This window comes from Aotus nancymaae, unplaced genomic scaffold (assembly GCF_030222135.1).
Source record: "Aotus nancymaae isolate 86718 unplaced genomic scaffold, 86718_ANA_hifiasm-v0.15.2.pri h1tg000025l, whole genome shotgun sequence".
Classification (NCBI taxonomy): Eukaryota; Metazoa; Chordata; class Mammalia; order Primates; family Aotidae; genus Aotus; species Aotus nancymaae.
Window position 1 is genome coordinate 33,539,798 of NW_026988438.1, and position 27,037 is coordinate 33,566,834.

At 35.4% G+C, this 27,037-nt stretch overlaps 1 protein-coding gene across 1 annotated transcript in view; it reads left to right on the forward strand.

Moving 5' to 3' along the window:
* SKAP2 (src kinase associated phosphoprotein 2) overlaps nucleotides 1-27,037 on the forward strand; it is a 223,877-nt gene that overhangs the window by 117,735 nt on the left and 79,105 nt on the right. The window contains exons 5-6 of the mRNA XM_012447798.2: nucleotides 23,716-23,793; nucleotides 24,795-24,878. Coding sequence (XP_012303221.1) covers nucleotides 23,716-23,793; nucleotides 24,795-24,878 — 162 coding nt within the window. The remainder of the gene's footprint in view (nucleotides 1-23,715; nucleotides 23,794-24,794; nucleotides 24,879-27,037) is intronic.

The following is a 27,037-nucleotide window of genomic DNA, read 5'->3' on the forward strand; positions in this document are numbered from 1 at the left end:
TCCTGGATATCCTTGTTAATTTTCTATCTCATTGATCTGTCTAATATTGACAGTGGAGTGTTAAAGTCTCCCACTATTATCGTGTGGGAGTCTAAGTCTCTTTGCAGGTCATTAAGAACTTGCTTTATGTATCTGGGTGCTTCAGTATTGGGTGTATATATATTTAGGATTTTTAGTTCTTCTTATTGCATTGATCCTTTTACCATTATATAATGCCCTTCTTTGTCTCTTTTGATCTTTGTTGGTTTAAAGTTTTTTTTTTATCAGAAACTAGGATTGCAACTCCTGCCTGCTTTTTTTTCTCTCCCATTTGCTTGGTAAAAATGTTCTTCCATCCCTTTATTTTGAGCCTGTGTGTATCCTTGCATGTGAGATGGGTTTCCTGGATATAGCACACCGATGGGTTTTGACTTTTTATCCAATTTGCCAGTCTGTGTCTTTTGATTGGTGCATTTAGCGCATTTACATTTAAGGTTAATATTGTTACATGTGAATTTGATCCTGCTATTTTGATGCTAGCTGATTGTTTTGCCCATTAGTTGACATAGTTTCTTCATTGTGTCGATGCTCTTTACCATTTGGTATGTTTTTGGAGTGGCTGGTACTGGTTGTTCCTTTCTATGTTTAGTGCTTCTTTCAGGAGCTCTTGTAAAGCAGGCCTGGTGGTGATGAAATTTCTCAGCAATTGCTTGTTTGTAAGGGATTTTATTTCTCCTTCGCTTATGAAGCTTAGTTTGGCTGGATATGAAATTCTAGGTTGAAAGTTCTTTTCTTTAAGGATGTTGAATATTGGCCCTCACTCTCTTCTGGCTTGTAGGGTTTCTGCTGAGAGATCCATTGTGAGTCTGATGGGCTTCCCTTTGTGGGTAACCCATCCTTTCTCTCTGGCTACCCTTAGCATTTTTTCCTTCTTTTCAACCCTGGTGAATCGGATGATTATGTGCCTTGGGGTTGCTCTTCTTGAGGAATATCTTTGTGGTGTTCTCTGTATTTCCTGGACTTCAATAGTGGCCTGCCTTGCTAGGTTGAGGAAGTTCTTCTGTATAATATCCTGAAGAGTGTTTTCCAACTTGGATTCATTTTCTCCATCACATTCAGGTACACCTATCAAACGTAATTAGGTCTTTTCACATAATCCCATATTTCTTGGATGCTTTGTTCATTTCTTTTCACTCTTTTTTCTGTAATCTTGCCTTCTCATTTTATTTCATTGAGTTGATCTTCAATCTCTGATATCCTTTCTTCTGCTTGGTCGATTCGGCTGTTGAAACTTGTGTATGCTTCGTGAAGTTCTCATGTTGTGTTTTTCAGCTCCATCAAGTCGTTTATGTTCTTGTCTAAGCTGTTTATTCTTGTTAGCATTTCATCAAACCTTTTTCCAAAGTTCTTAGTTTCTTTGCATTGTGTTAGAACATGTTCTTTTAGCTCAGAGAAGTTTATTATTACCCACCCTCTGAAGCCTATTTCTGTCAATTCCTCAGACTCATTCTCCATCCAGCCTTGTTCCCTTGCTGGTGAGGAGTTGTGATCCCTTGGGGGATGAGAGTCATTCTAATTTTGGGTGTTTTCCTCATTTTTGCTCTGGTTTCTTCCCATCTTTGTGGATTTATCTACCTGTGGTCTTTGTAGTTGGTTACTTCCAGATGGGGTCTCTGAGTGGATGTCCTTTTTGTTGCTGATGAAGTTATTTCTTTCTGTTCCTTAGTTTTCCTTCTAACAGTCAGGCCTCTCTGGTTTAGGACTGCTGGAGATCCACTCCAGACCCTGCTTGCCTGGGGATCACCTGCAGCAGCTGCAGAACAGTAAGGGTTGCTGCCAGTTTCTTCTTCTGTTATCTTTGTCCCAGAATGATACCTGCCAGATGTCAGCCTGAGCTCTCCTTTATGAGGTATCTCTGGATATACAGGGGTCAGGGAGCTGCCTGAGGAGACAGTTTACCCTTATAGGAGCTCAGGTCCTGAGCTGTGAGCTCTGTTGTTCTGTTCAGAGCTGCTGGGCAGAGTCTGCTGCAGCGGAACTCATAACCGCCTTTTTTCCCCAGGTGCTCTGTCCCGGGAAGGTGGGGCTTTAGTTATAAGTTCCTGTCGTGCTTCTGCCTTTTTTCAGAGATGGCTGCCCAGCAAGGAGCTAGCGTAGTCACAGTCTGCCAGCAGAGTTGTTTCTGAGCTGCTGTGGGCTCTGCCCAGCTGCTGTGTGAACTTCCTTTCAGTTTTGTTTATAGGGGTATAGTTAGAACTGCCTTGGTAATGGTGCTCTCCCTCAGTAATGGCAGACTGTCTCTGTAATGGCGGACTGTCTCTGTAATGGCGGACTGTCTCGGTAATGGTGGATTGCCTCGGTAATGGCGGACTGCCTCAGTGATGGCAGACTGCCTCAGTGATGGCAGACTGCCTCGGTAATGGCAGACTGCCTCTGTAATGGCAAACTGCCTTGGTAGTGGTGGACTGCCTCGGTAATGGCAGATGCCCTTCTCCCCATAGAGCTGGACTGTCCCAGGTCCAGTTGTGCGTGTTGTGAAACTCTCAATCCAGTGTGTTTCAGATTGCTGGTCTTTGTGGGGGTGGGACTGGCCAAGTCAGATCACCTGGTTCCCTGTTTCAGCCCCTTTTTCTTCAGTTGAACAGGTGACTCAGTCTCCCAGGTGTAACAGCTGCCAGTTGAAACGGCACCTGGATTTGTGTGAGTTTTTGTGCAGAGACCTGCTGTGCCAGCTGAAATAGCTATGCTGGAGACTTGTAGTGCTCTTTTACCCAGAAATCTCCTGGTCTGTGGGCAGTAAAAATTTGTTTGGAAATGTGGTGATTACTCACCCTCTCCATTTTCACTGGGAACTGCAATCCAGAGCTGTTCCTATTTGGCCATCTTGGATCATCCTCCCACTATTTTTTTTTTTAAGGCAGTCATTAGCTTCTTTAGGATATATTCGGCAGCATTGCATGTGTATGTGTGCATGATACACATACATATACATTTTACATAAATGTGTATGTGTTTGCATGGGAGAGAACATTAATTGTATGTCTAAAGTCTTAAGATTCAAAGGCAATTCAAAGATGGCTAGCAATAGAACAAAAAGATTTCAATATGAATAAATATATAGTTTGTATAACAGATGTGTGGATTTTTTAAATTTTAAATTTAAATTTAAATTCTTTTAGACACAGGGTCTCACTCTGTCACCCAAGCTAGAGTACAGTGGTGCGTTCACAACTCACAGCAGCCTTTACCTCTTAGGCTCAAGCAGTCTTCCTACCTCAGCCTCCCAAGTAGCTGCAATAGATGTGTTTTTTCAAAAGAGCTATGAATAAATTGAACTTTGCAATACCATAATTTAAATGTACCAGGGAAATGTCACTTTCAAGATAGTATGAAATAGCATTGGTGACTGTGACCTGTAAGTTATTTTTATGATTCAAAAAGAGTTTTGAAATTTATTTTTCTTAGCAGCCAGCAAACTCCTCTACTTATCTATGTTATACATATTCTTGATATGGAAAGATCACCCCATTATAGGTACACACACACACACACACACACACACACACACAGACACTCTGGAGACAAAGTCTCACTGTGTTGCCCTGGCTGGAGTTCAATGGCACAATCTCAGCTCACTGCAACCTCTGCCCCCTGGGGTTCAAGCAATTCTTGTGCCTCAGCCTCCCAAGTTGCTGAGAATACAGATAGGCGCCACCACATCTGGCTAATTTTTTGTATTTTTCATAGAAACTGAATTGCCCCATGTTGCCTAGGCTAGTGTCAAACTCCTGAGCTCAGGCAGTCTGCCCACCCTGGCCTCCCAAAGTGCTAGGATTATAGGCATAAGCCACCATTCTTGGCCTCACCTATAATATTGAACTAGTATTTCTGTCTTTTTATTCACTCTGTGCCTCAGCTTCCTTCAGTAAAGCTAATTAGAGCCAGTTGTCTTGTAGGATTTGGTGATGTGTATAATTCTCTTTATAGCAAATTCCACTGACAAGCAAATTCTTTTGCTTAATATCTGAAAAAGTCATTAAATTGTAAGATTGCATTTTTAAAATATGCAACATACTGTATATCTATCTATGCATTACATTGGAGATGTCAGCCTAAATTTTCAAATGTTATCATTTTTAAGCTGTTATTCATTTTTAACATTACAAATGAATTTATTATTTCTAAATAAGGTTAAAATTATTACATTTTTTAATTGCTGTATTGGCTTTTAGTTATTTTGAAGACTGTGTTGCATTAAAATCTAACTTGATATGGAACAGGAAATATTGCTACAAATAATTGAATTAGAAAGAAAACTGCAAATCCTTTCTGGTTTCTGTTTTCTCTCTCCTCCTCTTCACTACTGATTTTTTTTAAAGACCAGTTATGTTTTCCCTATTCTACTCTCTCCCATTTTATTCCTTCATTACTACAGACTACCTTCTGCCCATACTACCTCTTCCCTGATATCTCAACAAGATCGCTATATCCTCTTAATTTCTGTATTCAGTGAACAATTTCCAATAGTTCTCTTTCTTGGCCTTTCTGAAACAACTTATACTATTGACTGTTGATTCATTTCTCTTTTAAAATTCTGTACACTTTCGGCTTCTGGTCAGACAGTTCTCTCCTGATCCTTTCATATTGTTCCTTTATGGCCTTCCTGTGTCCTCCTCTTTCTCTTAAGGAGGAATGAAAACTATAAGATGTAATCGCTTGGTTGATATTCCACCTAAATTTGACACAACTACAGTAGCCTCCCCTTATCTGAGGTTTTGCTTATGGTTTCAGTTACCCACAGTCAACCAGGGTCTGAAAATAGGTGAATTATAGTATAATAACATATTTGAGAGAGACTGCATTCATTTAACTTTTATTACAGTATTTTACTATTAATATAATTGTTTTATTATTAATTATTGTTATTCTTTTGCTGTGCCTAATTTATAAATCAAACCTTATCACAGGTGTATTTGTGTAGGAAAAAACATAGTATATGTTGGGTTCAGTACTATCTCTAGTTTCAGGCATCCACTAGGGGTCTTGGAATGTTTTTCCCATTGATAGAGAAGGGAACAAGACTATAACCAGAAGTTGTATATATAAAGTAGTTTTGTTGCCTTTATAAAAAAATCAATTTCATCTAAAAAATTAATTTCATTTACTGTCTTGGGTCAGGAAATAATTTATTTCTAGGCCTAATTTTTACTATTACTTTGACATGAATTTGCATTTTGTTTTCTTTCAAGTAGTTTCAGTTAGTTTAAAATTTCAACTAGTTTGAATTCCAAGGATTCATGGACTATTTGAATTGAAATAACTCTGTTAAGGAAATTTATGTTGGATCTTGAAGTACAATTTAATGTAATTCCTAAAAAGGGATCTGTCATATCATCTAATTGTTAGGGATGATTAGACTTTTTATTTTGTATCTTTTTTTTTTTTTTTTTTTTTTTTTTGAGACGGAGTCTTGCTCTGTCTCCAGGCTGGAGTGCAGTGGCGCAATCTTGTTACAACCTCCGCCTCCTGGGTTCAAGCGATTCTTCCGCCTCAGCCTCCCGAGTAGGTGCGTGCCACCACACCCTGCTAATTTTTTTTGTATTTTTAGTAGAGATGGGGTTTCACCATGGTGAGGATGGTCTCGATCTCTTGAACTCCTGATTCGCCCGCCTCGGCCTCCCAAAGTGCTGGGATTACAGGCGTGAGCCACCGCGCCCGGCCCTTATTTTGTATCTTTAAAATATGTTTCTTTTAGCACAGAGCACTTTACTTACAGTATTGCTAATCACTTTTTAGTATGGAAATGCATCTCTTTTTTTTGTTTTAAGCATTAAGATGCTTTTTTTTGAGATTTTCTTCAAATGTAGAACTTTGAAGTAGCTGAGTACTGTCACTTTTACTTCACAAATAGGAATTCTCCAAATGGTTCTCTACAAATGGGCCTCTTTTCTTGGCCAGAAATCTTGTATTTACCTTTACTTTAAAGATGGATAATAGGACTTGCTTTATGAATAAGCATTCTACAATCATTAACAAGACTTGTTCAAACCAAAAATAGGGATATATTTCCCAAGGAGGGTGAGCTCAATAAATCAGATGACTGGCATTGGGAAGGATAGTGGTGAGCCTGTTTGTAAACTTGGGTTTCTGAATGTTAATTTTAAGCTTCCTTTTTAAAAGGCCAGTGTTTGTAGAGCTTATCCTGTCAGCAATATCCTGTGTCATTTGTCAGGTCATGTTTAGCATGTGGAGATGTATTAATCTGCCATAGCTAGCACTGTAAGAGGCTGGGATAAAGAGAGGGCTCAAGCAGATGAAGAGGGATTAACTGTGTGGATTGAGCAAACTCCTCAATCACTGAACCAGTGATTTTACAAAGGATTAGCTGCTGCTTTTACAAATATTGATTACTGATTTGCTACTCAGAATGGAGATGACATAACTTGTGTGGTTGCCGTGTAGTGCGTTATGTGAAGTGTACATCATTCATATTAATGGATTTGTCATAGGCATTATAGAAACTGACAGATTGATTATAGCAGCAGTTGCTAGAGCTGTTATGGTTGAGGTCGTGTCAACATATCTATTAAAACTTCAGTATTTTAGAAGTTTATAGTATAGCCATAAAATTCATTTCCCCAGGTGGAATTTGGAATCCCAGTTATTGCCTGGCACAGTTATTTTTATGCATATTATTACATCAGTTGGAAGACATTTAAGTTGATGTAGAGCAAAAATACATTATTGTGTTATTTTTGTAACATCAAATTTAGATTCATTTTGGAAAATTTGTCAGAAATGCTAGCTTTCTAAACAAAACATGTCTAGTTCATGTGGACATCCAACAATTCATTTGTATTTTTCCCAGATCAGGAATTGTTTTGAAGCCTTTGGCTATGTTTCTATAAGCACATGGAGACTTTTAGAAAATGTAGGAATATCTGGGTAATTAAAAGTTAATGACTATTTTGTTTTCATTGAAGTAACTTTTTATTACTCTAAAAATTAGTAGCAAGAATTAGAATTATCTGTATCAGAGAAAATATGTTTAATTCTTTTAATAAATCATTTGTCTTGCAAATGTTTTCTTTATGTCACAACAGGAAAGCTTTTCAGAGAGTTGAGTTGTATCTTAAAGGGTAAGCTGGAAGCTTTCTAGGCAATGAAAGTGGTGAGGAGTGGGTAAGTGGAGAAAGGTGAGGGAATAGCACATTTCAGACTTGGCCTATTTAAAAAATAGCCAGGTGTATGAACATTCTCAAAGTAGTACCTTCACATGTGTTGAGAATATTGTTTTCAGATTGTTTCATTGTACTATAAAACTATACTTGTATTGATTACATTTTCTAGATTAATGGGTAGCATTTTTCTGGCTATTATTTTAATATATAAATTGATTTAAGTGATTTAAAAGCCTATTTTTTGTTTTTTATTTTAAATATTATATAAAATTTTTATTGTGTAATACATGCTTATAACAAAGTTGTTTCCCCTCTCCAAAAGAAAAAATAAAACATTCCCTACACTCCCTAGAAGTAAGAACTACTAACAGTTCTGTGTGCTCTTCCAGACTTTTTTTCTGAGTTGTAAGAATATATATGTGCTGGAAAAAACATGGAAGCAGATATTTCTTAAATTTAAAAAAATGATATAGCACGCCGGGTGCAGTGGCTCAAGCCTATAATCCCAGAACTTTGGGAGGCCAAGGCGGGCAGATCACGAGGTCAGTCAGGAGATGGAGACCATCCTGGCTAACATGGTGAAACCCCATGTCAACTAAAAATATAAAAAATTAGTCAAGCGTGGTGGCACACACCTGTAGTCCCAGCTACTCAGGAGGCTGAGGCAGGAGAAATGCTTGAACCCAGGAGCTGGAGGTTGCACTGAGCCGAGGTCGCACCACTGCACGCTAACCTGGGCGACAGAGTGAGACTCCATCTAAAAAAAAAAATAGTATATCACTATATATATTAGTATACCTGTGTTTTTCAACTAACTATCATGGGGATCTTTCTTCATTAGTATATATCTTTCCATATTAATACACACAGATCTATAGCATTATTTAGAATGTCTTCATAATATTCCACTTAGCGAGCATTTTCCATCTTTCTGCTTTCACAAATGGTATATCAGTGAATATTCTGGTTTATACACCATTACGTACCAGCACTTTAATTTGTAGGATAGATTCTTAGGAGTAAATTATCAAGGTATTGTCATTCTCATCCACAAAGCTGTATTAAGCTACACTCCCCAAAAGAGGGTGAGTAGAGATGAGAGTACCATCTCTTCTTGCCCTCCTGTTTGATATTCTTAATCTTTGCAGTTTTTGCCAGTCCTATAAGTTAATAAGTAGTAAGTATACTATTTTCATTTGTTTTATTTAATTTTTAGTCAGGTTTATTCATTTGTTTGTTTATTCAGCAAAATTTAACAACCACTTCCTGTGTTCCAGGCCTTAGGGATACAGCAGTGAACAAAACAGTTGTGGTCTCTGGGCTGATGGAACTTCCATTCTAATAGAGGTGGGGGGAGCTGGGGAAAGACTACAAATCAATAAACACTCATCTCTTTTCATGTTTATTAACCTTTGTACTTATTTCATGAATTGCTTGGTTCATATCCTTTACCTGATTTTCTATTGACCTGTTCATTTTTTCTTATTAATTTGCAGTTCATTATCTATTGTGACATCCATGTAAATGTTTTCTCCTATAAATACACCTTGAAAAAGTCATCATTTGACAAGTTAATGACTGTACCAGTTCTTATCCATGTATGGAATTATAGTAGTACACCTGAATTCTTTGGTTGTTGAGAAAGAATTGGACTAAGTCTTAAATTTCTGTAATTCAGCATCCTCTGAGGAATTCATAAAAATTATTTTTGTATTTTTAAAAGTACATTAGAACTGTGAGTCTGGTGTGACACTTGAATTTTAAGTCATTTTTTTGTATTTTGAATAGGTCATTGCATATTTCATATATTTATGAGCAAACTACAGATTGAGAGTTCAAACCATTTTATTGCCTTACCCTCCTCTGAGGTAACTGCCAGTGCCTTACAGGGCAAATGAGGGAGCACTGAACTGCTCTTGATGTGATGTTCAAGTGTGGCTGAACAGCACTGGTTGTTTACATGAAGTTATATCAGTTGTTGTGTGTTGTTAGCAATCATTTTGTTGTGCTAAGTATTCCATGAGTTTCTTTTTCAGAGTCTTAATTTTGACATTCCTAATTTGAACTAAATAGTTAAAATTTCTTGGTGAAATTGTTCTGGTAATGACAACTCTTAATTGGGAGAAAAGGAGACCATGGCTGTGTCAGCTGTGGCAGACCCTGCAGTGAGATAGCCCACACAGTGAATGTGTTACTTAATTGCCTTTTGAAGTGTTGCTTATAGTAAATATCAGTTTCTATATTTGTCAGTTTTTTTTTTTTTTTTTTGCCCAGACTGGAGTTCAACGGAGTGATCTTGGCTCACTGCAACCTCTGCCTTCCGAGTTCAAGCAATTCTCCCACCTCAGCCTCTAGAGTAGCTGGGATTACAGGCGCATGCCATCTTGCCCTACTAATTTTTATATTTTTAGTGGAGATGTGGTTTCACCATCTTGACCAGGCTAGTTTCAAATTCCTGACCTCAAGTGATCCACCCACTTTAGCCTCCCAAAGTGCTGGGATTACAGGTGTGAGCCACTGCACCCAGCTACTTTTTTTTAAATATGCTAAAATCACATAGCTAAATAGGCACTTTCAATATTATATGTTCTGTCCCAATTTTCTTCCTTTTTATTATGTTTCTTCATGTTGATGGTTACAAAGTTTAGAACTGAATGGGAGTGTAATTGGGAAAGTAAATACTAAAGTGGAAAATAAATATAAGTATGACCTCTTTGTTCTTCATTTCTTATGGCTGTCTTACCTCTCATTCTTCTCCTTCCTCATTCGTTTCTTGAATCTCTTTATTAGTGGGGAATAGCAACTGATCATGAGCTTTTCAAAGGCAAGGACTGTAGTTATACCTCTTGCCTCATCACAGTGCCTGGCACATATTGGGTGCTCAGTAACTGTCTGATGAATGAACAAACACATGCAGGTAACTGACTGCTTAATACTGTTTTTTATTGCGAGTCTCTCTCTCTCTCTCTCTCGCTCTCTCTCTCTCTCTCTCTCTCGACTACTGTGAAAGGTATATTAAATGTTTACCAAATTATTTTAATGACCCCCAAAGTTAGGTTGTTATAAATAAAAATCATTATCTGCATTATCATTTATATTTCTGGCATTTTTGTTCTATTTTCAGTGTTGTACTGATTGCAGAACTATGTTTTATCTATGTATTGATTTGTTTTATTTTGCAGTGAACATTAGCTTAGAGCATATTTTACAAATCCTATATACAAAACAAGGTTTTAAAATATATCCTTCTGAGCTATATAGGTGATTTTGTTTAAAATTATACTTCTACATTTGAAAGAAGTACCCTTGGTGATTTCCATGCACACTCAAGTTTCAGCCTATGATCCCCTTGCTCAAATTCTAGTGAAAAAGACATGTTTATGATAATTATTTTAGCCTGATATTGTAAATACCACATGAATGCCTATGTCTACCTTTCTGGCCAGTCTCACAAATGGCTGTTAAAGTTACTCCCCTTTGAAACTAAGGATCAGGAAAAGGATTAAGCATGTGGTATGCTTTTATTTCCAGAGTAAGAAGAAAAACTGCTATACATGAACTGTTCTAATATTGAAGTTTTAGTATGAATTCTCTAGTAATTTACTCAGTTATATGGATAACAATGCTTTATAATCCTTTCAGTTACCCAGGTGTACATATGGTTACCAGTACTGAAGAGTAGACTCAGGCATTTTATCATTCTCAGTTAACATGTTGTTCTGTGGACATTTTGTGGCTACAAAAGTAGGCATATGCTTAAAATTTTTACAGGCTAGAATTGCCCTGGCACTGCATTAGAACTTTATAGGTCAGTTGCTGATTTGTTTTTGTGTTAAGATGATCTTCATCCAGGTTTATGTCCCTACAAAGTCATTAAACTTTGTAAATTGATAAATAAGTGTATTAATTTCACCCCCAGCCTGACTGCTTGTTCAAGGATATGGCTCTTGACTTAAGCAGCAACAAAAAAGAGTTTTGTTAGCTTCTTGCAGAGAATGGAGCTTTTTCTTGAGATTTAGTATTTATCAGAAGTCTAATCAAGGCAAACAGGATTTTGGAATGATTGTCTGAAAATTGTGCAGGGTTTCTGTTCTTATATATATTCTCTGATCTTTTCCTTGAGTGTAACAAAGCTGTTTGGGAGCTAGCTGTATACTTGGGTCTCCTAGTTTTGTAATCTTTAGAATTGCTTTTACTGAATTTCACTTTGGCATTAGGCTTTTAGCTCAATATGAATGATGTTATACAAAACAGCCCTATGAAACTTTTATTTTATATACTGTAAAAATGTTATTGAGGACATTGAGAACATGTGGGATAAATTTCTTTCTATTTCAGTACCAGGAGCCAGAAATAGTTGTGTTTTCTTCCCTGAACAATGATCTGTATTTATCTTATGGACAACGGCTCATATACTTTATTGTATTTTTGCTTCATGTTGGTTGTTATAAAGCTTATAACTGAATTTTTGGCCCACTCCTCACAAGTGTAAATGACTTTGTAGTTCCAAGTTGTTTTCTGTTCCACTCTGACTTCTAATTTTGCCTTGATTTCAAAAAAAAAATTAAAATAGTGACACAGAAAAGTTATGAGAATAACACAAAGAGTTCCTGTATACTTTTCACCCCAATTCCCCTAACATTAGCATTTTTCTATATGGGTATTTGCTTTGTCACTCCCCCTCCTCCCCCTTCTTACCCTTCCCTTCTTTTCCGTCTTCCATCTTCCCCCTCCCTCCCACCCTGTGTGTATACACACTGATAGCTTCTGTTTCCTTTTAATTTGCCTCACCAAGTGTATCTGTACAAATGCCTGTGAAATGCTTTTTGTGGGGAGAAGGAGGCAGTCTATTACTAAATTAACAATAATAATAGATAAGAATATATGAATTTCATATCTATATTGAAAAAAGAAAGTTATAAAAAAATCTCTTGTTTTAGTGGAAGGAAAACAAATTGTATGTGTGTGTCTATAAGAGGAGGGGAGAAAGATTACATACACATATGTTTTTAAGAAGATGCTTATAATTTCTTAAACTAAGGTAGGTACTTTGAATGACAGAAGAGAGGAAGTGCCAAAACTTCTTGATTTAAGTAAAAAATTAGATAGTTTCCTTCTTAAATAGAAACAGGTATACTATTTATTTATGAATACTAAAGCATGAAGAAGGTTTGGGAATATATTTGCTTTAGTACTCAAGCTCAATTTAGTATATCAAATAATCAGAGTAGGACTGTGAAATAGAGTGAGAGCCTTAATTCAGCAATTTGCTTTCTATTAAAATAATAATAGTCATAAAATAATTTCATATGTGATAGTTTTCAAACTATGCATTTGTCACATTATTTTTCTTATTTATTTATTCATATTAACCACCCCTCAATAATAAGGTTATTTTGAGAGATGGGAAAAGAATGACAATTGTTTATGTACCTATTCTTTTTCCTAAGACAAACAAAAACATAAATTTTATTATACTGTACAATGTAGAAGACATTATAACTCTGGATATTCCTATATCAGACACTTAAGATATAATCTTATGTTATTAGTGACCCTCAACTTTTTGTATAAAGAATAGGAAAAATAAATTAATAAAAATGAATTTAAAGAATATTAAATTATTAAAATGTTGCTTATAATCTGAAAATAATTTTAAAAATTTATACCTCAAAATACACAACATAAACCTGTTGCAAAAATAAGTAAATTAATGAAAGAATTGTCCTATGTCCTATGTAAAACTAAAGCATAGTTGAGTGGAAAGAAGCTAAAGAATTCAATCTAAATTATACTCATTTCTTATTTCTATGCAGTTTGCTAGAGGAATCTGCGTACAAAAGGAGCCTCCTTTTCCTTCCATAAACATCATTTTTCCCATTACTAATTTGTTCCATGTTTGTGTATATGTGTTTCTAAACCAAAATGGAAGTATTTCAAAAATACATTTTTAAGAAGCGAAATTGAGCCAAAATCTTACAAATGAAACAACAGCCCACATTTTAAATGTATGGTATATTGGCCAGGTGCAGTGGCTCATGCCTGTGATCCTAGCACTTGGGGAGGCTGAGGTCAGGAGTTTGAGACCAGCCTGGCCAACATGGTGAAACCCCATCTCTACTAAAAATAAAAAATTAGCTGGGTGTGGTCTACTTGGGAGGCTGAGGCAGGAGAATCGTTGAACTCGGGGGTTGGGGGCAGAGGTTGCAGTGAGCCAAGATTGCACCACTGCACTCCAACCTGGGCAAAAGAGACTCCATCTCAAAAAAAAAAAAAAAGTATGGTATATTATATCATATTACACTTAGGGAACTAATATTTAATAATAGTGATTGCTTTAATGCCATAGAAAAGTAATGCAATGATGTTGTCTGACTCAGTTTCTATAGATGGCATTCATTTATTCCATCATCAGTGGAACACAGCATTTCAGAAAATTGGCTTTTGGGCAGGTAGACGTAAGGTCCTGGCTCCACTTATTGTGTGTGACCTTGATTTCTGATTGGTAATACAGAATTAGTAATACTTACCTCTTAGAGTTCTATGATGATGAAATGCGATGATGACTGGTATCATCATCTTTACCTAACTTATGGTAAAGGCTCAATAAATGTTAACTGTTGCAGTGCTGATATTTGTAATCATGCCACTGATAGTGCACTTAAAAAAATATTTAAGCTTATAGTGTAGAGATAATAGAAACAGTTGTGTTTGATATAGAGATAGCATAGGTAAGGAAGAAAGAAGTAGGACCTATTATTATTATTATTATTATTATTATTACTATTATTATTTGAGATGGGGTCTCACTCTGTTACCCAGGCTGGAGTACAGTGGTACTATCATATGCAGCCTTGAACTCCTGGGCTCAAACGATCCTCCTGCCTTCCGCGTAGCTAGGACTACACATGTGAGTCACCATGCTTGGCTAATTAATACATTTTTTATAGAGATGGGGTGTTACTGTGTTATCCAGACTGTCTCAAACACCTGGCCTCAAGTGATCCTTCTGCTTCAGCCTCCCAAAGTGCTAGAATTACAGGGGTGAATCACTGCCCCCAGCTGAGGACCTATAATTGTTACTGTTTAATTTTTTTTTATTTGAGATAGAGTCTCACTCTGTAGCCCAGGCTGGAGTTCAGTGGATCTCGGCTCACTGCAACCTTCCACTGACTCCTAGGTCCCTGTTCGAGCAATTCTCCTACCTCAGCCTCCCAAGTAGCTGGGATTACAGGCATGAGCCACCATGCCCAGCTAATTTTTGTATTTTTTAGTAGAGACGGGGTTTCACCATATTGGCCAGTCTGGTCTTGAACTCCTGACCTCATGATCTGCCTGCCTCAGCCTCCCAAAGTGCTGGGATTACAGGCATGAGCCACTGCGCCCGGCCTACTGTTTAAATTTTATACATAAATTGTTTGACTTTTCTTTTAAAATGTCTTCAACAAATTTTCATTGAAGCTGAGTTTATGTTTTCTAGTTTTCTACTTGGGGTAAGATTTAGAAAAGAGCCTGGCACATAATATAGACTAGTAAAATATTGTTTAATATATGAGTTAAGAGCATTCCTTTTCATTTATGCTAATCTTTACTACACATAATGCTGTCAAATATTTGTTCATGCATCAGATTTGTTTTTGGCCAAATATCTATAATTCAAGTTTTCTTTCTAGTGGTTTATATTTTCATCTTTCTTTTTCTCTTGTGTATGGAACAATGGACTTGTGGCAAATGTGAATTGCCTTTTAAAAATAGTAGTAGTAATAAGAGGTAACATTTCTTAAATGCTTTCCTACTAAATCCCCACAGTAACTCTCCATAGTATGCCTTCCTATTACCAACATTGAAAGATTTGAAAACTAAAGCTTAATGAAAGTGAGTAACTTGCTAAGTCACAGAGCTGGTAGCCAACCTGCGATCTGAATACAAACCCAGAGTTTTGAACATGATTCTAAAATGCAGTATCACTTTGGGGGCACCTTTATTGTGGTAAAGAGATGCATTAAATTAAAACCCAGTTCATAATTATATATATTTAATTTTATAATATTTAGATTCGTGAACATTTTGATATATTTAAAATTACATTTTTAACTTAAGGAGAAATGTATTCCATTTTAAGCTTGCATCTCATTTTCTCAAAGTGTGTATTATAGACTTTTTAAAAAGACTATTATTTTTCTAAATCTAATGCTTTACTTGCTGCAGAGCAGATGACTACGATATAGGCAGATAAAGAGTAGCTGAGGAGTTACTTTATGTGGAAGGTAAAATTTGATTTAAATTATTTATGTGGAATCTAAAGATCTATTATTTAAAAGTAGCCTTTGCCAGAATATGAAAACACAGAGGGTGCTCTGTATTATAAATATATAAACTAGTAGTCTTGTCTCTGAAGTAATATTTCTCATAGTTAACCTTATTTTTAAATGATTGATTTAGTATATTGATATGCTCTCTTCCCTGGAAATAATGGAGAGATTCTTATAAGGTTTTCCACAAATTAATAACTCTAGAATTTTTAGATAAAAACCATATTTAAAAATAATATAAGGAGCAAGTTTAATATATTTTAACAATGTGATAACTGATGGTTTATCGTTAGACCAATGAACTAGAAATCTTAAAGAGATTTTTTTTTTACATCTTCTTTTATGAGAAAGGGACAGCAGTTCTATATTAAAGATTTATCTAAAGAAGCAATCTTCAGATATGTAATAAGACAGTTCAGCTTCTGGTCATATACATAAGTGTATGTTAAAGTAAAAGAAGCAGTTTTAAACGAATGGAGAAGGATAATTGGACTCTGTGTCATATAATTCATATAGGCTATTGATCTGTGACTTTTCGAACATTATTTTAATGGATGTTGGTGAACACAATTGATTTCAGGTTTCTTTTCATTATTCTGGAGTCTTGCCATTAGAATTTTTCACATTTTGGTAGATTTCTACAAAAATTAGTAGCAGTAAGAAAGAAAGGAAGGAAGAAAAAAGAAAAAGAAAGGAGAAGAGAGGAGGGGGAGGGGAAAGAGGGGAAGGGGAGAAGGGAGAAAAAGGAAGGAGAGAAGAAGAAAAGGGAGGAGGAGGAGAGGAGGAAGGAAGAGATATAAAATAGACCTATTAAAGGTGTAGTGGAATTTGCCACTCCAACTCCTTTAGAGTTAATAAAGGCAAACTTGAATTATCCTCATGGTTATTCTGTTTTTGCTTGGTAGCCATCAAAATGACTGGCCACTTACAAAAAAAAAAATGACTGGCCACTTTACAGAGGAGGGAGGAGATTAGCAGATGGTAAACCCTTGAGTTGTAACCTCTGCTTTTACCCTACGGTAGTCACATGGGCTGCCGTATCCGTTTTTAAAGCCTTTTCCCCAAGGCATAATAACCCTCCTGAGAATTCTGTGGTTCTACTAATTCAGAGTTGACCATCTTTATATCAAAGCATGGTGTGAGATTTTTTGTTTTAGTTTTTCTTAAAAGAAATAATCATGATACGCTTAGAGATCACCAGTACTAGTATATTCATTGGTGAATCCCTTCTGAAGAAAGTAATAGTGCTACGATGAGAAAACAAGCTTTTTGAAAAGACTATGCTAAAATAACATAATTTGTCCTCTTTTAGAGTTATGGCAGTGGTTATTATTTGAGATGCCTGTTGAATATTTAATATTTTCTTTTTGCTACTAAAAATACTAATAAACAGATTTGAAATTCAAAATTTCCCACATAGAGGGGAAAATTATTCAAATATGAAAAATACTTAATTTATATATTTATTTCTCTCAGGCCAGGGTTCTAGATGGATATGAAACCTTTTAAATGGCATAAAATAGTTCTTTGCAAGATGTAAATAAAATTACTAGTTGTTCTACAAAAAATATGTTGTGAACAATTTCCACACTGATATCATTGAAACTTCAATCCACCTTGGACCATGGCCCTTTGCTACTGAAAGTGCAAGAAAAATATTAGTGTGGATATATTTCATGAAGTCCTAGAATTGGGAGGGCTTTGGAGATTATTGAACCTATTTTTTTTCAGATTTTAAAAGAAGAAATTGAGTCCACAGATGCTAAGTGACATGTTTAAAGTAAAAAAAAAAAAAAAATGTATAAAATTGGGATTTCATTACAGACTTTAACCTCTGCCATGGATTCTGAAGTCAGTATCAATGTAAAGTTGAGCTTCTAGATATATGCTACACCACTAAAAAATTTTATTTAATATTTATATCCAAGTTAAGTGTAGGTTTCTCTTCTTTGTTGGTGCATAGTATTCTTATTTTGTTTTGGTTCTTTGTTTACTTTGCAGATATGCTAGTGAATTTTTATAATTAAAAGTGATTAGAATAAGAAACAAAGTGTCTGCATCCCTGCATCTTTGTATCTATTATATAATTTCTAGAAACAGGGAAAATAGCATCTAAGTTTATGTGTGCTATTTAAGTGAAATTAAACTGCACTTGTGGAATGATGAATTCTGAGCCAGTCACAGCTCTAGGAACTGAGGCTTATTTATGGACTATTTCTTAAAGCTAAGTACTGAATACACCCTTCAGCCAAAAATTTCAGTAAGATAGTGGACATCAACTGGAAGGATAATGGAAGCAAAACAGAAAGCATTTCTCTACCTTTGTACAAAATTACAATGCATTGGGATTGTATTGGTATTGTGACATACTGGCACCTGAAAATGTACCTGCATTCTCTTTACCACTTCTTAAGAAAAATGAACTAGAATTGGAGAAGCTAATTTAGATAATAAAATTAACCACTGATGGATAGGTAAAAGTATCACCATCAAGAAATAACATTTTTGGAGAATCGAAGCCTAATATATGTTTTAAATATAAAGCAATCATTAAGTGGGTAAATACTTTTTTTAAAAAATGGGTCTATTGGCAAGGCATGGTGGCTTATGCCTGTAATACCAGCACTTTGGGAGGCCAAGGCAGGCATATCACTTGAGCCCAGTAGTTTGAAATCAGCCTGGGCAACATGATGAAACTCTGTCCCTACAAAAAATGCAAAAATTAGTCAAGCATGGTGGTATGCGCCTGTGATCCCAGCTACTCAGGAGGCTGAGGTGGGAGGATCGCTTGAGCCCAGAAGGCAGAGGTTGCAGTAAGAAAATCATGTCACTGCACTCCAGCCTGGGCTGCATTTTTGGAAGTTTGCTACATGGGTTTAGAAGAGATAAAAGGAAGCACTGTCTACCCCCAGGAGGTGGCCATTTATGGAGGTCAGTATCACAACTATTAGGTGAAAATGAAGAATTTTAAAAGGCTTAGATAAATTTGTAGATGCTTTATTTATATGAATTGACAGGAAAAAAGATATGATTGTATGGTTGAGAAGAAATTTATTCTTTACTTTTTGCAGTTCAGAGAATGCAGTCACATCATGTGGTGACACAGAATATTTGACTAAATGGACCAGCATCTTGACTCAGAGTGAAAATTCTTAACGAACAATAACAATCTTCTTAAAAGTATCTTTCCTTTCTTTTCCAATATAAGGGAAAAGGAAACTTCAGTTGCATATAGGTGGTGGTAGGAAAAATTACACTAGTTAAAAGCTTAGTGTTCATGTTGAAAACTATATAAATGCCAACTAAGAAAGGGAAAATTGAAGGCAGCAAAAGGTGAAACTCAGAAACCCAGTCGTAATTTTGCATAAAGTCAAGATTAAAGAAGAGTGAACATATTAGGGCAATGAAGCCAATGATATGATTTATTTATGATAAAATAGTAAAAATAAGGCTTTGGATTCCTTAGAAGTCTAGCATTTACATTGATCACCAAAGTTATGTATCAAAAATTAAAAATAATGAAAACATCTCTATTTTGAAAATTCTCTGAATCATTGCACTGGTAGTGATGTCTCATGCTGTCTTAGAATAATTAATGCATTTAAAGAGGTGTCAGACTGGGATATAGAGTGTGTGTGTGTGTGTGTGTGTGTGTGTGTGTGTGTGTGTGTATTATCAGGGAGGAGTCTATTAGGAGACACATCAATGTTAGGGAGGACCCAGGAATATAGTGTATTGAGGTACCCAATACTGGATAAAGTTGTGAATTAACATTTGTTCATTTAGATTTGAGAAAAGAGGTATAAAAAAGAAAAGACCATTAGACCACTCTTTCTCCTCACCTCTAGCTCTTTCTCTCCCCCAACTCTCTCTCTCACTTTCATTCCCTCGCCTACTCAAGGGACTTGTATGCTAGGCCATGTCTCCTGAGTGAAGCTTCTTCGGTCTAGACACATTTTTTTTCTACTTTTCTTTGTCCTACATACAGTTAATGCAATTGTCTGACTTTACCTCCTACCACAGAGTTCATATTTTTCTCTAAAATTAAAATATTTTTCATTTTGAAATAATTTTTAATTGTTAAAACCTTTTAAAATATAAAACATTTCTTAAGGATATTACAGGCGTTTAAGCATACTAGTGTTTTTCATCCTATATTTAAGAAAAAAAAAGATAGTTTAATAAAATCATCAAGAGTGGATAATACCTTAGTTTTAAGGTAATTTGTTTTTCGTTTGTTTGTTTGTTTGAGATGGAGTTTCGCTCTTGTTACCCAGGCTGGAGTACAATGGCGTGATCTCGGCTCACCGCAAACTCTGCCTCCTGGGTTCAGGCAATTCTGCCTCAGCCTCCCGAGTAGCTGGACTACAGGTGTGTGCCACCATGCCCAGCTAATTTTTGTATTTTTAGTAGAGACGGGGTTTCACCTTGTTGACCAGGATGGTCTTAATCTCTTGACTTCGTGATCCACCTGCCTCGGCCTCCCAAAGTGCTGGGATTATAGGGGTGAGCCACCATGCCTGGCCATAATTTGTTATTTTTATACTTTGTATCTTTTCCCTGCTTTTTAAATTCTAGTATCCATATCTGAAGTTGCTGTATTATGCCTACTATATACAGTTTGTTTTTAAGGCAAAAGCTTTAAGACACATTCGAGAATTCTTGAATTATCTTTTAGAAACAGTTACCTTATGAATAAAATATCAACCTAACTATAGGGAAGTTTGGATTTCACTATTGTCTTCTTTTCTGAATTGCTGGGAATATAGGCACTTGATACTTGTTTATTTGAATTCATTGTGACCTTGGTACCATTTTGAATGCTTCAGATTCTCAAATTGCACATAGAAAGAAGACCCATTCCTTGCTTAGTTGCCCTTGTATGGTGTTGATTTTAATGTCTAATATTTTGAGCTGCTTTAGAAAAGGATTATCATATAAGACATACATACACATTTTATAAAAAGAAAACTAGTATTTCTCAGCATGTACCTTATTTTCTCAGGTACTGAATGTTTGTGGCCACTTAAGCAAGGCCATGTAATAAATTCCTATAGCATAGTCTGATCCCTAAAATATGGGTTAATTTTTTTTCTCCCCTTAGGATATAATTTTTTTTCATTAGCCACTTTCACTTAAGTAAAAGGAAATCTTTTAACTGCTTTAGAAGTAGCTACAATGCTTAACTTGTGTAGTTGCTGAATCATGCTTTTTCCTGTCTTTCTTTCTGATTAACTTTCTCTGAGCAACATCGTCTTATGTTTACATTAGCATCCACTCATTTGAACTAATAGTTACAGTTATAGTAACATATTAACAATATTTAACTGTAATAGTTAATAAAAGCTAACATTTACTGAATGCCTGCTGTGTGCTAAAGGACTAAGACCCAGGGCAAAACTCTTTTTTTAGGACAAAGTTTGAATTTTAATAGTGAAGCTGAGAATATGATTGTGAATTGACCGGAATGTTGTATAATTGGCTGTGTTGCATAGTGAGATAATGTAATTTCAGTGTATGGCAAACATGTGACAGCTGTTTGTTGTTGCCTGCCAGATAGGCTTATATTAGCCTTAATTTCCTTTTCTTCATGTATCATTATGCCTGTATTTTTATAGTCTTAATTGTTTATACCAATCTGAATCTTCCTAAATGATGACATAGCATTAATCATTGTAGGTATAGTGATATGAGGTCTAAATTATGTGAGAATTCATGTTTTTTTAAAAGGAAATTATGACTTTTTTATATCTTATAACAGATTTTCCATTCCTACCATCAAAAAGTATTGTCCATATGCTCATGGTGCTGTACAAACCAAATACCTTTTGTGTTTTAAAGAATTCACATGGCTATTAAGCAAATCCTGGATATTGGATAAATAGCAATAAAGGTTTAGAAAAATGAAATTTCAGTTAAAAAAACTTACTCCCCCCCTCCCCAGGGGTGAAATCAAAGCATGAATTTAGAATTCAGAATAAGTATTGCTTATGACATCAAATTTTATTGTGATGTATCAGGTGGAAATTTTACCAACATTTTTCTTAAAGCAAAAAACTCAGGCTATGTGTATATTGAATGCTAGTAAATTCTAATTTCTCTTCTCTTTCTCCTTTTCCCCCACTTCCTCTCCCCTCTCCCTGCTTCCCATCTCTCTCTCCTTTTTGATCAGTAACGTTTTAGAGTTGAAAGCTATGCTAAGAGTACCCATTTCTTTTCAGATAATTTAACTTTTCTTCTTAAGATTTTGTGAGCATCCATTCCGTATGTAAAGAGCATTTAGTACACCCAATGGAAGTGAAAGAGTTGTGGGACTACCCCTTAATAAGACCAAATCATACCACAATTATCCACCTTAGTTTAGTGGTTGACCAGGACTTGTTTACATAGATAAGGTTTCCATTTGTAATTTTTGTTTTATGTACAATATACTATAATAAATAATTTATACCTTTATATGTACCAATTTTATTTTGAAAAATATAAACTGGATGCATTTATTGAACAGCTATTAAAATACGTACACTGACTTTCCCTAAAATTTCATATACATTTCAAAACCAGGGCTTTATTTTAAATATGTTTTAATGATACTGTGTTGTGTTTACTGAGTGAAATTGATCCACCAAGGAGCTGAAATTAGTACTCTTAATTTTAAGCTTTATTTCTTAAGAAAAAATATTCATGACTTTATAGCTACTGTGATCCCCATGATATTAAAAAAAAAAAGCTGGTAAAATTCTTTGATGAGTTTGTATATAATAAACTTCCTATCAAACCCATTCTGTTTTTTTTATTTTTAATTTTTGTGGGTACATAGTAGGCATATTTATGGGATAAATTAGATATTCTGATACAGGTATACAATGCATAATAATCACATCAGGGTAAATGTGGTATCTATCACTTCAAGCATTTATCCTTTCTTTGTGTTACAAATAACCCAATTATATTTGTTTAGTTATTTCATTTCATTTATTTATTTAGATACAGGGTCTCACTCTATTGTCCAGGCTGCAGTGTGGTGGCACAATCATGGCTCACTACAGCCTTGAACTCTTAGGCGATCCTCCCACCTCAGGCCCCCTACCCCCTATCTCTACTCCCCTCCTCCTGTGGCTGAGACTGCAGGCATGTACCACCATGCCCAGCTAATTTGTAAATTTTTTTGTAGAGATGGGGGTCTCACTGTGTTACCCAAGTTGGTGTCAAACTCCTGGGCTCAGGGGACCCTCCTTCCTTAGCCTCCCAAAGTGCTGGAATTGTAGGCATGAGCCATCACGCCCAGCCTCTTATTTTAAAATGTACAATAAGTTATTGTTGACTATAGTCACTCTGTTGTACTATCAAATACTAGATCTTATTCATTCTAATTTATATGTTTGTACTCAACACATTTTCTATCCTAAACTGTACCGAAACCATTTCCACTGGATGTATTCCATACAAATTTTATTTTGATTGGTTGTTTTCACTTGCTAGAGTTCTAGTAAAATGCTGAGGATACCTATTATATTTCTAATGAAGTTTATAAAAATATTGAACACTTGTAAAATTGAGTAACCTATCATCCATGACCGTGAATATACAATTTCTAATCAACTTAACTTTACCTTGACTTAAAAACTTTTTTTAGGGATCCAGTATTTGTTTATAATAGTTCTATCAGATCTATCTTGTTTTAAACTCTTAAATTACCTAGAAAAACCTCAAGCATACTCACTCAGTGGAATGTCTGTAAGGTTTCTCTGTGAATATAAACAGAGAGTATTTGCTATGGCCTCAGAAAAACAAGTTTCAGTATTTGATTCTAGGGGAAAAGCATTTTATGTTTTACTTGGTGGGAATAGGGATTATGCAGGTAAGAGTCAATATACACTGAAATTCTTAAAGAATTAATCCAATATAAATATAAAGAAGCTATGACTTATTTGAAATTCTTAACCTCTCTTTTAGGGATTTATTACATTTATTTATAATAGTTTCTTAGTCCTGTATTTTGGGAGGATATATTAAGATATAGGAGTACAGAACTTTTTTTTTTTTTTTTTTTTTACTTTTGAGACTTACGGGAGAAATAGAGGGGATTAATCTATGGAATAGATCTGAAACAAGGCTAATAGACTTAGATTTAAACAATTTCAGTAATTAAAAGCACACTGAATCTAATGAGATCTGGCACTTTTTTTTTCTGAAATCGATTACCCACTGCTTTTTTTTTTTCTCTCCCCCACTTCTCACAGGAGCCCAATTTCCTCCAATTGCAGCACAGGACCTTCCTTTTGTTCTAAAGGCTGGCTACCTTGAAAAACGCAGAAAAGGTAAACTTAAGGTTCTAATGAAAAAATCTGAAAATGGTTTCGTCCTTAGATAGAGCATGTTTGTAGTATACATGTGGAGGCAATGTTCTTTTTAGGTTATTGAAGAGTTTTAAGACTGTAAGAAAATCTGGATGACATTATCCAGACCACAAAATATAGTTGTTAGCTTTAAATAAATTTTAATTAGAAAACAATAGGTCATGTTTTCAGTTGTCAATCTTGATTATTTGTAAATTATTCAGGAGCTGTTTCCTGCCTCTTAAAGGAAGGCTGCAGGCCATGACTGTATTCTTAAACATGGGATTTCTCACTAGTATCTCACTGGGCTCAGCAGCAGGTTCTCCTGTGTCTGACCTGGCATGCATCATGGTTCAGATCAAGCCTGGCATCTTGTCTGCCATTGTCTATTATTCATTTCAGTGTTCCCCTCCATCGGTTATGATAATTGGAAGTTGACCATATGGTCTCACTCTTTCAACACCAATATTTAATGGAAATGAAATATGGAGGTGGTGTTACAATATGAGAAATGAAAAGCAGACAGTCTTTTCATTACCATTCTGCTTATCTCTCTGGTAGTCCTTTGGGCCTTTCTATTTATATATCATTTTGCTTTTCTTACCTTTCTTAGCTGAATTTTAAAACTGGAAGAGATAACAGAAATAATCTAGGTTAACGCCCCCCCTTCTTTTTATAACAGATGAGAAACTGAGACCCAGATGGATCAGTTAGCTCAAGATTGCATAGTCAGATGCCTCTTTGACTGTTCCTGTCAGAAAACTTTGTTAGCCATGCTGTTGCTCCCATAAGTATGGCAGCCCCAGAGCGACTTTACTTTATTCGCTTTAGCTTTGTTGGTTTGTTGTTGTTTTGTCTCTTGGAAAAGAAGATACAAATTAGTCAGAGAATGTTAGAGCTCAAAGGAAGCTTTGAAATCATATTAACTAATTTTTTCTGTTACAGTAAGGAAATGGCCTTACATTTTCCCCTCTTTATTGCAGATCACAGCTTTCTGGGATTTGAATGGCAGAAACGGTGGTGTGCTCTCAGTAAAACGGTATTCTATTATTATGGAAGTGATAAAGGTAGTGTTGGTGTTCAATTATATTAACTACTATTGTGTAAGAATTTTTTGGCCATCCCTTCCTTCTCTTTTGGGTACAGAGTAACTGAAGATGACCAGATAAATAATAACTGAGAATTTTAACAATTATAATCTTACGAATTTGATTCATTTCATTATTTGACAAATGCTCCAAATACCAGAATGCCCTCACAGCTAAAACAATTGTGTTGTATTGAATTAGAAAAGAGAGTAAAATAACTTTAATCTGCATGACCTTTTACCTTAGGAATTATTTATTATCCAGCCTACAGTTGTAGAATTTCTGGGAAAGTTAAGAACATAGGGTTGTGAGAGTTTCAATGGCAGAAAAATAGATTATTTTCCTTAAATATTTTAAGTGAAAATTAGATAAAATTAAATATGCACAGCCCCTTTCTTAGCTCCCTTTTCAGATTTAAGGAATAACAGCAAACATGTATATAGAATTTACTATATACTGGGCACTGTTCTAAGCACTTTGTTTAAGTACATTAGCTATATTAAGTTGTTTAGCTCACAACAACTCTGTAAGTACTATTATTGGCACCATTAATTTTACTTTTAGGAAAACTGAGAACAGAGAGGTTAAATGACTTGTTCAAGGTCACAGAGTTGGAAAATGGCAGATCTAGGAATTTTTTTTCCTTTGTTTTTAGTGACAGAGTCTTCCCTTGGTGCCTAGACTGGAGAGCAGTGGCTATTCACAGGTGCAGTCATCACACCCTATGGCCTCAAACTCCCGGGTTCAAGTGATCTGCCTGTGTCAGTCTCCTAGGTAGCTGGGAATACAGGTGCACACTGCTGCACCCAGCTCATATTTGAGATTTTAACCTAGGGAGTATGGTTAGAGTCCATGTTCTTAACCACTATTGTCACTACATTAATTTAGAAATAATAAGATACATTTTGTAACTTCATTGTTAATAAAGATCTCAGTCCCAGTTCACATAAACTTATTATTTGAACAAATGAAGCCACAAAATAATGAAACGCAAAGATTGTAAGCTTTCTGAGTTGTGCTTTATTCTAGAGAAAACAGGCTAGGAGTTGAGTATTATAAAGTAAAGGTCATATCGAAATAATGTTCATTTCCAGAAAGGACACTTTAAGGAGAAAAAGACAAAGTATCACTGAGTGTAAGCTTTCCTATGGAATTGTTATCAGTGTTGTTTGGAAATTTTTTCATTTGACTTTACTTATAGTTTTTAGAGGTTTTTTCCTCTGTTCTAAAAACAGTAAGATTGTCATATTTCAGATAAGTCTGAAATACTTACCTAATGCTAGAAGTTGTTCTTACCTTTTGGCTAGTGAGATTAACTAATTAATTTAGTAGCTAGTTTGCATTCCATCACTAATTTACAGTATGTTCAAATGTACTAATCGCATCAGTGAAGTGTAAACTGTGTAAACAGCTATAAACAAGCATCTTTCTTCTGCTAAGCGTCACTAGTGAAGTAGGTCAGAAAATTTAGAGTCCAAGTTCAGTTACAATTATCATAGATCATAGAAATATAGTTTTGTATGATATTGTAAATTTTGATCAAGATATTACCTTTCCACAAAATATCCTCTTTTTCACCATACCAGGGGAGAGAGGTTTCAAATCCTTGTGACTTTGATTCAATTAGACTTCTCATTTCTAATTTCTTTAAGAATCAATGAATACTAATGTCAGTGTTTCCTCCATTTCTAGTCCTGACTGGCATATAATAATGGTTAGGCCAAAGATTATCAAGAGTTTTCCCAAAACCCAAAGCATGCTAATATTTACTTCAAACACTGATATAATATATTCAATGAAAACATTTTAATTAGAATTATTTGGATATTAGTTACATTCCTTTTTTTTCTTTTTTAGAGATGAGGAGTCCTCACTCTGTCACCCAAGCTGGGTGTAGTGGTGCCCTTGTAGCTCACTGCAACCTTGAATTCTTGGGTTCATTTTTATTCTTATTTGATGAGACCTAATGGTAGTAACACTCTTTGTAATTTGCATTTTAACTACTTTGTGATCCATTTAGCCCTTTCTGTCTTTTCTGTTACTGGAAAGGAATCTCAGTCAAGACCCCAAGAGAGGGTTCTTGGATCTCGTGCAAGAAAGAATTTGAGGTGAATCCATAGAGGAAAGTGAAAGCAAGT